Source organism: Calidris pugnax, unplaced genomic scaffold (assembly GCF_001431845.1).
Source record: "Calidris pugnax isolate Ruff unplaced genomic scaffold, ASM143184v1 scaffold63, whole genome shotgun sequence".
NCBI classification, from domain to species: domain Eukaryota; kingdom Metazoa; phylum Chordata; class Aves; order Charadriiformes; family Scolopacidae; genus Calidris; species Calidris pugnax.
In genome coordinates this window covers 7,020,972-7,037,171 of record NW_015090852.1, presented here as the reverse complement: position 1 = coordinate 7,037,171, position 16,200 = coordinate 7,020,972, and the positions used below count along the sequence as shown (strand labels likewise).

Here is a 16,200-nt window from a genome sequence, read left to right as displayed (position 1 = left end):
GTTCTGAGACTCTGGGTCCTGGTGCCTTGAAATGTTCTTTAGAAGTCATAGATACAGCAGAAAGTTGTGGCTACTGATTCCCCCATCCTCCTGCGGACCTTTGTTTGGTTCCGTACTAGCACTGGCTCCACGCTCAGTAATGTAACGTTTTATAGTATTAGCAGTTTTCTATTCACCATTTCTTTTAAGAAAATAACCTGTGAATATAATACCAACTGTTTAGCAATGAGAAGGATTATGTACGTAAAATGTTCAGCTGAATAATACATACAAACATCTGACATTTGGCCTGCTCTGAGAATAGGCGACATGCTTATTTAACGATTTTGAAAATGTTAAAATGGTGAGGTAGAAATTAAAATGTCATTTTAAAATATTTGTATTTAACTTATCTGATTCAGTCCTTTTCTACATTTCCCCTTGGCATATTCGAACTGGGGGTCACGGTAGCAGTCTGACACCGCGGATACTTTGAACCATATACTGAACATTGTTGGCATTTCAGCCTAATTAGTTGCATCCTATTTTGTGATTTGTCTTTGGTCCTTTGGGTTGCTGGCCCAGGATTTTTTTTTAACCTTTTTTTTTATGCTCATCATTGTCTCATTTTAAATGTCAACAGACCAGTACTTGTGTAATTGGTTTTTTCCCCTTCTTTTCTCCCCAATGTCAGAAAATTTGACAAATGATTTCTACATCTCAGGCAGGCTACACGAGAAAAATATATCCCAAGACTGAGTGGCAAACACAGGCTAATCGAGTCCATGTCCATGCAGACCTTGAGCACAGCCAGATATTTTTCTGGCTGGTGGTCACTGTTACCCACAGTTTTGAATTTTTTTTTTTTTAATTTATTTTTTTGACTCCTCCTGTGGATCGTTCTTGGTCAAGGCATCCAAGGCTTGGAATGGTGTTCACGCAGTGGTGCTGGAGGCAGCCTGGAAGGAGAGCCTTGTGCTTTTTACTCTGGAATAACACCTGGACGTGACTGCAGTACAGGCGGGTGCCCTGTCCCCGCTGGGTGCACGCAGCTTGTCATTTGGGCATCCTTTGCCTGCCTGCTGAGGGGGTGACTAGAAGCAGCTAAAGCTGCATTTAATTGTTTAAGCTGTTTTAACGCTTGGGGCAGAAATACGTGGAAACACCCCACACACCTTCCCTGCAGACTTATGCTTTTCTAATCTGCCTAAATATTGCGAAATTACTTAGGGGTAACGCCTGAAATTCCCTTAGTAGCTTGTACTAACTGCATGGAAGACATTAAGTTATTTATTTTGTGGGACAGAAAGCGGCTCTTTAACCCGAGGCTGGCCTAGGCTGTGACTACCTGCACATTGCAAACATGCTAAAAAATTGAATAAAGAAGTTCCATTAAAGAACAAAGTCTGACTGAGGGCCAAAGGAGGGAGACATAGAAGAAACAGGAGAAGCCCTGCAGGTATCTCAGCATCTCTGAATGTGAAAGCCCAGATTCAACCCATCTAATTTGAGACCCTACTGAAATGCTGAAGTTAGCAGTAGTGCTTCCCTAAGCACTTTCTGCAGTAAATGTAGAGAGAGGGGCATGACCACAGGGCAACTCAACCCGCCTAGAATCTAGAATGCATCTTGATGGTGCCCCTGTCCTGCTGTTTGTTGTCTAATTGTGGCTCTAAAATATCTGAAATTAGTGAATAGCATCCAAATCTGAGTGCCATCCTTGTTCCACAGCACCTTGTAGAGAAAGACCTTCATTGTTGAGCAGAAGACTCCTACTGGTGGCAAAAAGGAGGAGTGACTCCTTACTAATTTTTCTGGTCGGGAGCCTTAGACCGAAACGTGCTTGGAGTCAATATTTCTGTTTCTAAGGCTCAGTCTTTTTTACTTGCAAATGTGCTTAGTCTGTTTTCAAGATTCATACAGAGCTTCCCTCAAATAGGTTCTTCCACTGTCCCTAGGTCTGAGTCCAGTGCTGCTGAGGTTTTATCCATCTAAAGTTCTGTGACGCTAGGTGTTTTCCATTAAACCTTGGAGTCTCAAGATTTGTGTTTAGGATCACATCCACTTTGTACATTTTAACTTTGGTGATTTTGGTAAGTTTTCCTTTGAAAAAAGTCACACACGTTCTGCAAACCAGCAGTGATTGCTTCCAGCAGTGATTTTATCATGAGAGAGTTCTGCTGATCTAAGGACATGATGGACATTTTAACCAAAAGATCAATTTAACCAGTAATCTGTTTTACCTGCTTAGGAATTGTATCAAATAGGGAGCACATTCCAGCCAGATGAACCAGGTTTACAGGAATTCTGATTCACTGATGTCACACACTGTACACCCGAGTTACTTCCATGTCTCTTGACTTCCCTGTTACCTCAAAACCTAATTCCCTTTTCTCCCTTTGTGCATATGGACATTCACATGCCTTTGTGCATATGAACACGGATTAGTTTTAGTTTCTTGACATAGGTTTCCCCTTATCTTCCTGCTCCTGTCTCCACTGTGACCCCTTCAAACATCTATTCTGTCATTTCCCTTCCTTCTAATCATTGAATAAACCTAGGGCATTAATAACCATCAAAAAGGGAAAATAAGGGATATTTTTCTTAGTTTGTGTAACAGGAAATTCTGCCTGATGAACCTGATTCATAAAATAATCCAGAAAAAAATTCTATAAATAATACTTGCTTATGAAACATCTGCTCACTTTAGTTGTTGCAAATGGCACTGAAAATCTCCAGGTCCTGTTTTAAAATGCTGAAGCTCCAGCTTATTGCCAATTAATGTGAAGCTCAGCTGCCTTTGGATGGTTCAGCAGCTAGACTGGTGTGTGGCACGGTGCCACAGTGTGTCAGCTGAAATGGCTGGTTTTGCTAAGAATAGCCTCTGTGCCATTGAAAAGAGTGAGTGAGATCTGGTTGGAGGTGATCCCTGACTGTGGGCAGCGTGGGGGCTCGGCCTGATTCAGAGGGACAGGAGATGGTGGAGAACTCCTGAGGGGAAAGCGGAGTGTGATTCGTCAGAGAAAATGGAAGTTTACTTGCTGTTTTGGAGAAAAACATAGCTATTTCTGAAACATAGTTACAGAAGTGTGATTAATCCTTAAAAATCAAAAGCAGTTTTAGAAAATTCTCAACTATTCTCTGTGTCCAGGGGTATAGCATACAGAAAAGGCAGGAAGCTTAGAGTTTGTTATTTTTCACCACAGCAATTCGGAACACAAATAATTCTAATGTGCTATCCATGACTGAGTATCTCAACACATCATCCTTACTTAAAATAAATTCTACCTCAGCATGGGTATTAATGTTTCCTTTAACTGCACGGAAGTCAGTGGAGATCGCTGTTGCATTATAGTTTACTTGTCATTTCAAAGTACTGTGCCCATATTCTTATCTACACATTTCTGGTTGTCTCTGAACAGATTTGGGGGATTTCCTGCTCTTGCAGGTTCTTTCTTGTCACAGAAAAGCATTTCTTTCTGTCACTGGAAACCTACTGGTTTTGTGTGCGTCTGTTTCTATATCATTTTAATTAACAGGATCTCAGAACTGATGACACTTTTGTCTCATGGCATAAAGCAGTGGATATTTCCAACCATTTCACGTTCTTTCAAATGCATCATCTATATGTCTGAATCTGTTAAAGTAGAGAATATTTCTATTCTAGGAAGGATGAAGGGTTGTTTTTATTTATTTAAGATTAATAGTTTTTAAATTATCAATGAGTCCTGTGTTATAATAATAAAATAATTAAAAAGCAAATATAACATCCTAGATAACATTTATTTAATTTATACCCAGGACAACTTTTCTGATATCAGAGGCATATTTTTTGTAAGGCATTATTACTTTGTGTTACTTTCTGTGAGTAAAAATGCACAAGTAATTTTTTTTTCAAGGGATCCTTTCAAGAGATTTATCTAGAATTACTGCTTGCATCTATCCTGGTCTGATGTCCATGTAACTAACTGGTACCCCTAGCATTGCCTTAAGCTTGTGGTTGATTTGTAGCATGTCCCAGAAAAAGAAGAAAAGTTTAGCAACTGTGCTTCTTTTATATCTCCCTTCTTTCCCTCTTCCCCCATCAGTTTCAGCTCTTTTGGAGTGTAATGTGAAGTACTTCCCTGTGATTTCATTATCCATTGCTTTAGGTCAAAATCTTTAACCTGAAAGGAAGGCAACAGGTTGTGCTTAACTAGAAAGTTTGATTGAGAGATTGTTGCTTCTCTACTGGAGGTAAAGCCATAATTACATCTGTGATTGTGTTGTAGAGGAGGACAGGTAAAATAAAATACTGAATCATAAATAATAGTGGCCTTGTATTTATTTTGCTTTCTTGTATTGAATGAATAATCTTTAAATTTTTAAGAAAAAGGAAACAGTACTTCATAAATTTAAACCATAGTAGATATTTTTCTTTTCTTGAAACTTTATATGTGTTGATGTATCGAGTAGCTGGTAAATGTGAAATTATATGTGTGCTGCCATTTATCAAAAGATTATTTGTTTCTTGCTTTGAGGACAATTAATAGCAGCAGCCTTGTTAAACTTATGCCTTAGTAAAGATCAATAATACTCATTCCAGAAAGCTGTGCTTCTGAAAGGTCTAGCATTAAATAAAAAGCTGACATTTCAAAGATTGACTCTCATGCCCAATCAAGGATGTAACCATCTTACATTTAAATCATGTATTTTTGTCTATGTTTTTATGCCGAAGTAGTACATTTTGTGAGGCTACCAGCGAGCAGAAGAGAACAGTTTAAGGACCTGTTCTCACTTTGTGTGGTTTGTGTGTCAGCACATTCTTTTTCTGGTTTCAGTGATCAGTATTTACCCCAACTGCATAGGTTGCAGACCACTTGTGGAATGAGATTTTGAAGTGGGGCAGAAACCAAAGAGGATGTATACTATGTATGCAAAATATCCTCACACCAGCTGCGGTTGTTCCTTTGCTGTCCTTTACACACAGGCTTGATGGTTCAACAGTGACTTGTGGAGAGCAGGAGCTTGTTGTGTTTAAGTTGAACACAACTTGTTGTGTTATGTTGAACTGTTACGTTCTGAGGAAGATGAGAGATGGGTTCTTGCAGTGCAGTGCGCCTGAAGGTGGGAAAAATTTGAAATAGCAAAAGTTGAATCATGTTTTGATATGAAGTGGATACATAATAAATCTACTGTTTATAATAAACAGAACTCGTTGGAAGAAGCAAAACAATTGAGTACTTTAAAGAAGGTTATTTCTTTATTTTATAGAAAAAAACATGACAGCAGTCTATTAAGACTTTATAAAGTTCTGGTGCAGCAAGAAAGGAGTGTGACCATATCATTTCTTGCAGTAATAAATTTAAATGGTCTGGTTGTTATTAGAATGCTGATCAGGAAGGAAACAGAAGTCTGTCCTTTTTTCATAAAAAGGTATAAAAAAGGTTACACACTTCAAAATGCAGAAAAGACAGAAATTAAAAGCTTAAATAACTGCAAACAGCAGGGTACGTCAGTAATGGAAGGACTTCTTAAATGACTTTGACAGCTTTTGCAGGTGCACGTACTATGTCACTTTGCCTAGTGGAGCATTGAAAAAGATTTATAGTTCTCCTTTTGGAATTTATTAAGAGTTTCTTTCTTTCTTTTTCTTTCTTTGCAAAGTAGTCTGGACAATACCCCTCCCTTGCAGTCTTTTTTATTACAGCTCCTAGAAGAAAGTCACCTATTCAAAAACATGTGTTGCTTGTTGTCTCCATGGCTAGCTCACAGAGCTGTAAACTCTGGAGAATGTTGTTATTTACAGCCAGGTATTTTCCTTTCCTTCCTCTTTTGCTTTTTCTTCTTTGTATGTAAATCCCATTTTATTTGGGTTAGTTTTTGAAAGTCTTTCTGTATAACTTTGTAACCTAAACATTTAAATTGGTAACAAAAATATTTTTTCAAAGAGTCTGACCATGATGAACTACAAGTTTTTGTTTGGGGATTTTTTTTTTTTTTAGGTTTATCAACATATGCTCTATTATATTCCTTTATGATGTTATTCTTGCTTTCACTAACACACTTGCATAATTCTGTTTGTAGATGCTCTGAGGGGCCACTGCTCTGCCTGTGGTGTTTGTTGATTCTAATTAATTTTATTCAGTTCCTGTTTTTCAAAGACACAACCTTTCTTTGTTTTTTTCATTTTTTCTTTTTTTTTTTAAACATGCCATTTTTGCTCTTTGAAATATTATTTATTATTTCAACAAATTAGTGAGTGTTAGCTTGTGGGATTTTATTCCATTGTCAGGATTAATCCATCTAGAGATGAACAAGCATCAGTTTTAGTTTTCTTTTCTGAAATTTCTCAACATTTTTAAAGAACCTTCTTTCCTGCAAAAGCTTGTCTTTATGTTAGTAGAAGTAAATGTGATGGCACCATCTAATTCTGATGGAAATTCAAAAAAAAGTGAGACAGAAATGGGGTTTTTCCCTCCAAGAGTCAGTTCCAGGATTAGAGCTTTAATTACAATGAATCTTATGTCAAAATTTTCTTGGGGAAGTAGTGATTTACCAGTGTTACAGAAACAAAGCATTTCAATTGTCCCAGTGAAGATACTTAAAACATCAACTTTTAAACTGAAAACAGTGACTGTAGTTGAGGCAGTGATCAGTAAGATAACTAATTAACAGTATAAATTAAGACAGAGTGGTTAAACTCCCTTTAGTTACAAGTGGGGATATGGTTGATTACAAGACTGATGGCAGTGACACAAGGAACTCATAAAACTCAAAGAGTTAGAAATATCAAAAGTTTGTTTCTTTGCATTCCATCCTATAACTTTTGCTTAGTGTGAAGCTTAGTTCAGGTTCTTTCATAGTTTTTAATACTCTAATAATTCTTTCATTTTCTATCAACTGTTACTTGGTTTAACACATTAAGAACCACGTTTCCTCTTCGTGGGTGGAGAACTATGGAAAGCATTATCAAAACTTGCTGCTTTAATTAAATCCTCTCCTGTTGAACAAGAAAAAACATGTCAGTCTGTAAAAAGTGAACATTGAGACTTACCTGACAATAATGGGAGGAAAAAGTTACAGAGTGTCCTGGTACATGTAGAACACTGACAACATCTGTAATAGGTGACGTACTGAAATCCTCACAGTACAAGATTTCCAAGCTCCTTGTAGTCTGAAATCAAGGCCGTATTTCTTCCCCATCAGGGGCTTGTTGTAGGTTTAGGCATTCGGTGAACTGCGTGATGAGATGTGGGCAGTAGCACTTCTTTTTAGTTTAGTATGATTTTCTTTAAAGTTAGCTAACACTGTTTTCCCGTTGCACAAATTCTATCCATATGTCTTTAAATTATGTCCAGTTTTCCAACGTTCAGAACGTTCAGAATCTCTTCAGTGGAGTGATTGCCTGCATAGTTAATCTTTGTAAGTTTTTGATGCACAGACTTTAACACAGTAATTTGTGAAGCACAAGTGACTAAAATTCCTGACTTAAATTTTCTGGTCAAGATAGAGACTTTTTTCAAGTATAGTAGAAATCTTTAGCCTGGTTCTGTTTGCTAAATAATAATGTGATATAAGAGGTTAGTGAAAACTCAGTATGGTAGTGTGTGAATTTACAGCACACCAGCTACTCTACACAAGCTCCCCGTGGGATGCTCTGAGTGTACACTAACTTTGAGTTAACTGTAATTTACAGTAAATTATCCTGCACAAAAGCATTCTTAGTGCAGTTTTCAAGCTGGTGTACTACTTACTCTGCAATTCTGTTTAACACCCTGATATAAATATAGCTATGTAAAGAGATTTAGACTCCTGACTTCTTTTGTATTTGCTATTTCAAAAATCCATTTTTCTTCATGCTCAGTAAACCACATCAACCAAAATTTGGCAAATATTTCTATCAGAAAACAGAAAATCTCTTTGTGTGATATACTTGCAAGAAGGGGTAAGTAGTAAAATTTAGTGATGTTTGTCCTCCAATAGCCAGTCTTTTGCTAATCAAGGCTTTGCATAAATAATAAGGCACTCCAGGTGTTGCATAAATAATAAGGCCCTCCACAGGCCATGAAAAAAAATGATTCTCTTGCTCTTTAATTGGTGACGTTTGAGAACTTCACATCCTCTTATAACAACCTTTAGAAGACTTGATCAATATGTGGTTTTCCTCATCAGGAAAGTTCAGGAAGTCTTAATGAGTAAAGTGGCAGCTAGACTCCAAATAAGTAATGCTGAAATAGAAAAAAATAAACAAAAATTATAATGTTAATTTTATGTATTAATGTTAATTCCCTCCAGACTCGTTTCAACCAGCATCTCAGTAATCAGGATTTTGCCTTGGATGAAGACGATGATGATGAGATGGAGAGAACAAGCAAGTAAGAGACCTGTTTGCACGTGTATGTATGTATGAGAGAAATGGTAACTAGAGTTATTTAGAAAAGTTGAGTTCAAGTGATACGTTTTTCTCCTTTCCAGATCTAAATGAGGTAAAGTGGTTTAGAATTAAATCTGCTTTTAAAAAGAGGGACAGGCTATTACATATTTTCATTATTGTCTAGAAGAGCTTGACATAATCCTCAGTCTTCACAGAATCAAGATAAAAAGATAGGCAAAGGAGCACTGAAATAATATTTGTCATCATGGTGGGCAGTGACCTCAGCTAGTTTATTCTTTAAGTATTGTGTTGTGGTCAAGATAATGGAAAGTTTTCTGAAGGGTCTGAAAGAGAAACGTTGCTTTGTAAGTTTTATATCAAGAACTTCCTATGTGTGAATTAAAGGAAAATCAGAAGTTGAGGCTTAAGCTGCATTGAGGCATTCTCTGATTGAATTCAGGAGATGATTTTTGATAATGAACATATGGATATAAACCACAAAGGACCTTGAAAGCAAAGTCAAGCAGCTTAAGTATGATGCAGTAGGGAAGAGGGAGCTACTGAAGTGTTCGAAGAATATCATCAAAAAAGCGAGACCCCTGGAAGTAGCCTTTGTTGTAGTGTTAGGGACAGACAGAGATAGGGAAAGACTGCAATAGTAGGGGGGACAAAGGTGAGCATATTGCATGAATGAAAGAAGATAAGAGACAAAAGCACTAGTTCTGCTTGCAGAGAGGCAGTACTCCAGTGAACCTGGTCATATGACAGAGGGAGAGCTGCAGTATGAGAGTCTTGCCACTAGAACAAAATATGTGGTTAGGTCACCTGGAGAGGTGTAGCAACACTGACCTAAATACAAGGTGTAAACAAAGGAAAAGAAGAACCGATTTTGGAATAACTAAAATTTGAAGGGAAGATTTGGGAAGTCATATTAAGGGTGACTTGAAATAACAGCTTATAGTGGTTGGGGAAGAGCCAGGAGACAGGAAAACCAACTAATGGTAACGGCATCTCCATAGATACAATACAACTATGTTTAGGAAAATTCTTGAGGAGAAAGAAATTCCAGGTTTATGTTCTCTTTCAAAAGTCTTGGAACGCATTCTCCTACTTTCAAAAGGGGCTGTAATAAAATGGTTTTTATGTTCCTAGCTGATGAAAAAGTTTTTGTTTTCAGACTATCATCAGAGGACAGTGAAGAAACTCCTGCTTACTTCTATGATAGTGATGATTCTGGTGAAACTGGAATAACTCCTCAGCATCAAGGAGAAATGGACTTGCTTGGGGAGATTTTGGACACACTGAGCACACACAGTTCAGATCAAGGAAAGCTCTCGGGAGCAAAGAGCCTGGATTTCTTCAAATCAATGGATGACATTGAGTACAAGACTGCGGTTAGTCTTCTGCTTTCATTTGAAAAACAACTCCAGTCCTTTTATGGTGGAATCCTGCACTTGTGGAATCAACAATGTGCAGCTCAGACACTGCAGCACAGTCTGAGAGTTGCTGGTGTGTCTTCCTAGGACTACACAACAGTACACTCATGCTGCCACTGCATGATGGTTTTTCACCAGCCAAGAGATTGGTTACATCTTTGTCCAGTTTACCAAGTTGTTATCTTGGAAGACTATTTTTCCTGTGTAACAGTAACCACAGATAGACCTGTGAATAATGTAATAATTTACATAATCAAATAGTTGAATATTATATTTAGCTGTTCAATCTGGTATTCTCAGGGCTGGTTTTATTTTTTTTTAATGTGATTTAGAAGGTAGTTATTTATGTTATCACATTGCATCCTTAAACGATTCGTAGTGATATGGTGATATTTCCATCTTGATTAAGTCATGGGATACATGTGGTAATTGCACCTGAAACACTGCTAGAGTAGTACTCCTGAGGTACTATTTCTAAGAGGGTTCTAAGAGGGGGATGATCATTTTTTAGGTAAAGTTGCACAGGAACCTGTAGTGTAAACAAACTGCTCGCCTGCAATTTCAAAACCCCCATCAAGTCACTGCTGTGATGTTAGCCAAAAAAATGGTAGTGTTTTTGAATTCCAGCTCCTATCAGCTGTCCAACATTTACTCTTGCTGAAAGGGATCCTATAGTAGAAGATTCATTACTGGAACAACAAATTCTGATGGAAATGTTTAAAAAGCTTGTAAAATTTTATATTATGAGTGTCACACAGGGGTCGCATTAATGAAATGCCCATTTTTGTTTGTTTGGCTAGAAAATTTAATATTGAAAGTTGGTGTAATTAATTACTGAAGCAAAGAGGAAATGCCATCTGGTTTTAGTTTTAGTTCAGCTCCTTCTCATATTATGGGTACAAACCAGCAAAGTGTGACATTGTTCCCTGTCAAAACTGCTTGTGCAAAGACTGAATGGACTGAAATCCTTCCTTTGTACAAAAGGCAATCCTTAGGATAGAGACAGAGTGTTCCACAGAGAAGTGTAAAAGCACTTATTCTTACATTGTTACTGGGATTGTTGTTTTGTAACCTTGAACCCGTGATTCGTGATTTAGGAACACACAAAATCCATTAGCTTCTTTGTTTCAGAAGTGCCAGTGTAAGATGTGACATCAACTATAAACATATGTTCTCTCTTTCAGAACAAGTCAAATGCACCTAGTGAGAGCAACCTTACGTTGCTCTGCAGCAGTGCTAACGATCAAGCTGAGTGGAACCTTGGTCAGGATGACAGCGTCCTCCATGGGAAGCAGCTCCCTCCATCTCCAAGGAAGCAGGTTACTTCTGGTGGCCATAGAGAATCTCTCTCAAGGCTGGAAGAAGAAAGCAGTGAAAAAACCTTTATTACTGATAAGGCGGACACCACTAGTACGACATCCCTATCTCCAGTACAATCAAGTGCCCAGTTTGCTTCTCTAGAAAGTTTCAAAGCAGGATATTCTTCCTCTAAGTATGCAAAGCGGAATGAAACACTAAGCAATACCTCAGAAGATCAGCTCCCAACGAGTCTTGCTCAACATCCATCCATTCTGGTCCCTTGGGAGAAAGATGGGAAGGAAAGAAATGAAACTCCGGAAGAGGGTGGGCTTCTTCAAGAAGTGGTGTCACTATGTAAACTGAGTTCTGCTTTTCACTATGGTTTAAATATTTCAAAGGATAACTTATCCAGCAGTAGCAGTGGAAATAAAACGTAAGAAAGCTATGAGAAGAGAAACTTGACTCCCATCAGAAGTTAAAGGGAGACTACTCAGGACTCCATATAACTCCATATAACATGGTAACCAAAAGATGAAAAAGGAATGAGAGATCTTCAATTATAAAAATAATTCTCTTCAGTTGAGTATGCATTTTCTGCCATTGGGACACCTGCTTCTATGTTTACCCAGTTCATTTGTTGGCTGTAGTTAGGTCCACAAAATGGAACTAAATATATGAATGCACTCTTAAATCAGGTACTAGTTAGTCTCTGTGTTAAAAATACAGCAGGTATATGGTGCTTCCTAGCATTTGCTTCCTCTAAGCAGCAGGAGAGTTATCACATAATAGGTAACCAGGTTTTGAAGGTACTATATTAATTCTATTAAGCATGAAATGAACTGAGCGATCTGATTTGTCTGAAATGTACAATTGTTAATATTCATAATGAATAATAGTTGCCTTAATCTTTTGAGAAGAGGTTTAACTATCTTAGAAGATGAATGCAAATCTACAAAACAGCAATAATGATTTTCCATGGCAAGAATTTGCTTCAGCAAATGGGGGGAGGGAGGAAATCTTTTTTTTAGATTAAGGAACTTGTTGTGAATATAACTTGGAACTTATTCCAAACTAAAACTGAGGCTCTGTCTTCCAGACTTCGAAAAAATAGCGCATGCTTTTCTCTCTTCTGTAAAGTACATGAAGCGCTGAATTATAATGTGACATTTATTAACTTCTGTTTACAACTAAGACACTTTAAAGACGTATTATCCGGTTTCGCTAGGTAGACTATTTCACCTAAAATTTTTCAGAAAGGAAAGTGTAAGTGGAATTGATAGATTTCTGTTATTTTTTATTTTCTACAGTTTAATAGTGTTTGAAAATTAATTTGTGCCTCTTCTGAACTATTTTCTTTCCATTTTTAGTGGCTACCCTTTTGAAGGTAGATTGAATTACTCTTATTAGAAGTCATATTTAGTTAAATTATTAGAGTCATGACTGAAAATTACTTGTAACGCTAGAAAGCTGAAATTACAGATTCAGCTTAAAATTGCGTATATCCAACTCTCATTTTAGCTAAGTTGAACAACCAAAAATTACTTTCTAAATTCAGTGAAGGAGGATAAATGGACTTGATGTGTATTGTATTAAAAGAAGCGTTTGTCCTCCTTTTGGCAGCATTCCTAAGGTATATTTGGATATTTAAAGTCTGAAAATTCTTGCTGCTACGTGGAGCAGCTGTTTCCTTTTTTACTATTTTTGAATTTTTTTCCCCTCTTCTTTTTCCACCTCTCCACCTTACCATACCTACATTGTCCTGCACAGGACAGAAAAGGCATGAAGTTTCAGCAGATAGGAATTGTCAGCTTTGAAGGGTATCTGAGCTGCAGTTGGCAGAAGTAACACATGGGTACAAAATGAACTGTGCCTGAGAAGAATGCTCTCCTGTTCTTCTAAACTTATGTTGGAAACCTTTTTTCTTTCATTCCCTCTTTGGCATGAATGGTTAGTCTCAGTATAGGTCTGAGTGAGCATGTTCCTGAGGTCAGTATTTGGATCAGATGGCACTTTAATAGTTTAATATCAATTAATTTTTTAATATCAATTGCCACATTGAGATTTATGAATTAATTTTCCTTCTAGCTAACAAAAATGGAAAGGGTTTTTTTGGCTGCTTTATTACAAGGCAGCTGACCTAAGGGAATGGATACATATCATTACAGAGGCAATATGTGATGCTTTACCAAAGACCTGCAGTAGAGTGAGATCTTGACTTTGTTAATGCAAAAGTTGCAGCTTGTTCCAGAATGAGAAGGGCTGGGCCAGTGATTTTAATTGAGGATGAGCCTCCAGATGTTTGGTTGTTTGTTTTTTTTTTTTTAATCAGGTTGTAAAAGTGCAAATCTTACAGAAATATCTCTGTCTGGTTAGAGCATGAACATTCCTGAGGGCATCTGCAATCTGCATGGCTGGAGAGTCTCAGTTTTCCAAAGTTAGAGGTTGTGTGTCTAGTGGTCTGTACTCAAAAGTATTTACCTATCCTTTGGTTTCCTCTTATGTATCAACATGGTATGCTGTGGACTTTTTTTTTTTTTTATAACATAAAAAGGTTATTTGGCAAAATATTTTGCACTATTAAAAATCAAAAGTATCATAAAAATTATTTAAAATCTCCACTCTGAACTTTCCAGGTGGGTCAGACCAGGTGGCTCAGGTGCTGCTCAGATAAAAAAGCTGCAGAGCAGCCTCATGAGAGAGCATTCTTCTTTGCTGGCACTAAACATTACCAAACTATAGAGCTACTGAGTGTGTCTAAGAGAAGATGGGCAACACAAAGGTCTGTGCTGTTGTAGCACTTCTCATTCGTACTTTTTCATGGCCTTGCATTTTGTTGACGAGGATTTCAAGATTCATCTTTTCCTCTGCATCTGACATGGTGTTTCTCTCCATAATTCCATCGAAGATGATGCTTTGTTTTCTTCATTAATTAAAGATAATAAACAGTATTAATGTCTTAAGGAGGAAAATAAAAAAAAATATCAGAAATTATGGCCATCATTACTTTCAAAACCATTGAAGACATAAGTCCAGGAATGCTGCCAGAAAATGGTTTTCAGAAATGCCTCTCTGACAGAAGAAATCTTACTGGCTTTACATGAGAGTTAGGCACTGAACTTCTATCATAACACAAATGGTCCCATTCTCACCTTCGTGGAAAAAATATGGAAGCCTTGTGAGGTTATTATAAGGATTATAAAATGGAAAGTTTAATAGTAGAATCTTTCAAAGTGGAGGCATTGTAATAATAATTCACTCTTTAGTTGAGTAAAAATGCAGGTTGAAAAGAAGTAAACAGATGAACTAAAAGATGAAAGGTAAAATTCAACTTAGAATTATTTTTATTTCAGTCAAAATGTTAGTTGCTGTGCTTATGCCACATTGTTTCCTTACTATTTATAAAGCCCATATAGTGTTTACAATCATTAAATAGTATGTCTTTTTTGATTTTGAACTTTGTATGGGTTCAAAAATAACTTAGTCATATATCTATGTTGAATTTAACTGTAGGTACATTTTTATCTCTTTAATATTACAGAATCTTCTCCACTTACTATCAGTGATCTTTTAAAAAGGCTAATATTTGTGCCTTATTTAAACAGAATTACCAGTTACCAAATAGATAGGAGTCCAAACTGATATTTCCAGTTCAACACTGTTCTCTGTCCTTGTGAAAATATAAAGCTATTGGCTACATATATGGTATTTTTATTACCACACTGGGTTCTATATTAAGATAAATTGTCCAGGTCCAGTACTTTTTGCAAGTTTTATACTTGTATGCTTTTTATTTGTGGAAATCCTTCTAATGTCTTTGAAAATCATTGATGTTCATCACCAGCTACGGTGAGAACTGAATTCTCCTAGGTCAGAGCTCCTGTGGTCTTCTTCAGAGGCTTCTCTTCTTCAGGATCTCAAGAATCTTTCCATTTCTCCTGTTTAAGGGAGATATCAGGTTATTTGATTAAGCTTTGTAATCTGTTACTTACGCATAGGAACAAATTTCTGATGTCGAAAGTCAAACTAGGACTTGAATTTAATATTTTTGAGTTTATTTTGCATAGATGTCTGCCTGAAATGAGCCGTATCAGTCATCTGGTTTGGGAGGAAAAGGTTAAGGGCAGCAGAAAAAGAAAGGGTTTCCCGGGTTATTCTGGTGGGGGGTGATGAAGCAGAGCCTGGGAGTCCTCAGGAGGAATAAAAACTGAGGAAATCCAGATTTCAGGATACTATTTAATGTTCTAGCTCAATTGTAGTGATTCCAACCCAGCCATGTAGGCAAAAGTAATGTTGCCTATGGAATTAATCCCCTGTGGGATTTTCAGAATGGATAATATGTTGTCAAAGCCTTCCTGTCTGTGTGTATAGAGATGCAACATGTGAAAAACCGTGCAGATATTCAGGGAAGGACAGTCCTGTGGATGCAAAGGTGATCCCTACCACCCCTCTATGCATGCAGAGGGCAGTCTGTGTAGAGTAGACAGTGGATTGCTCATCCATCCCACGTGTTTGGGCATCATGTAGCTCTGAAAAATAGACTTGCTCTGAGGGAAAAATGTAGTTGTAGAAGTTTCCATAGAACTTGTTGACTGAACCCTTCATTGTCATTTAGCATTTCAGTGGTAACTGCTGCTGTTTGGGTGGGGTCATCAGAAGCTCTCAGCGCAGGCTGAAGTCCCCTCTCAGGCATTGTAACACAGACTTCAGCTGGAGTTTTAGACACGTGCTGGGGGCTTTCGAAAATCCCACCCAATCTATTAGAGGAGTGTTTTAGATCTCAGAAATCTGTTTTAGATGTCTTTTCGGGTTTTAGAATGAGCTAGTTTACAACCTTGTGTTCTTGTAAACGATGTAAAGTCTAGGCAAAAGAACAGTTAAGCCAGGTTTTTAAAACAGCGTCTATTTCTCCACCTACAATCAGTCATATTCAGTCCCACTGAACAATCTCTCTTTGGTGCAGCTGTCTGATGGAATTGCTAGGAGCATCTAAAATCTTTTCTCTATGCATGTAATTAATTGAAGAAACATTTCATGCAATAATAAACGAAGTGCCAGCATGAGGCCCTTTTGGGAACGCGCCCCCTGTGTAACACTGACTGTGGTACCCTGGCCTGCAGAAAGGAGCCCCGT

At 37.4% G+C, this 16,200-nt stretch overlaps 1 protein-coding gene across 1 annotated transcript; it reads left to right on the top strand.

Moving 5' to 3' along the window:
* Nucleotides 1-5,055: 5,055 nt before the first annotated feature.
* Nucleotides 5,056-12,949, top strand: LOC106888840. Its single transcript, XM_014943346.1, has 4 exons — nucleotides 5,056-5,085; nucleotides 8,257-8,336; nucleotides 9,513-9,729; nucleotides 10,956-12,949. The coding sequence occupies exons 1-4, from the start codon at nucleotides 5,056-5,058 to the stop codon at nucleotides 11,505-11,507; spliced, it is 879 nt and encodes a 292-aa protein (XP_014798832.1). The 3' UTR covers nucleotides 11,508-12,949.
* Nucleotides 12,950-16,200: the final 3,251 nt, after the last annotated feature.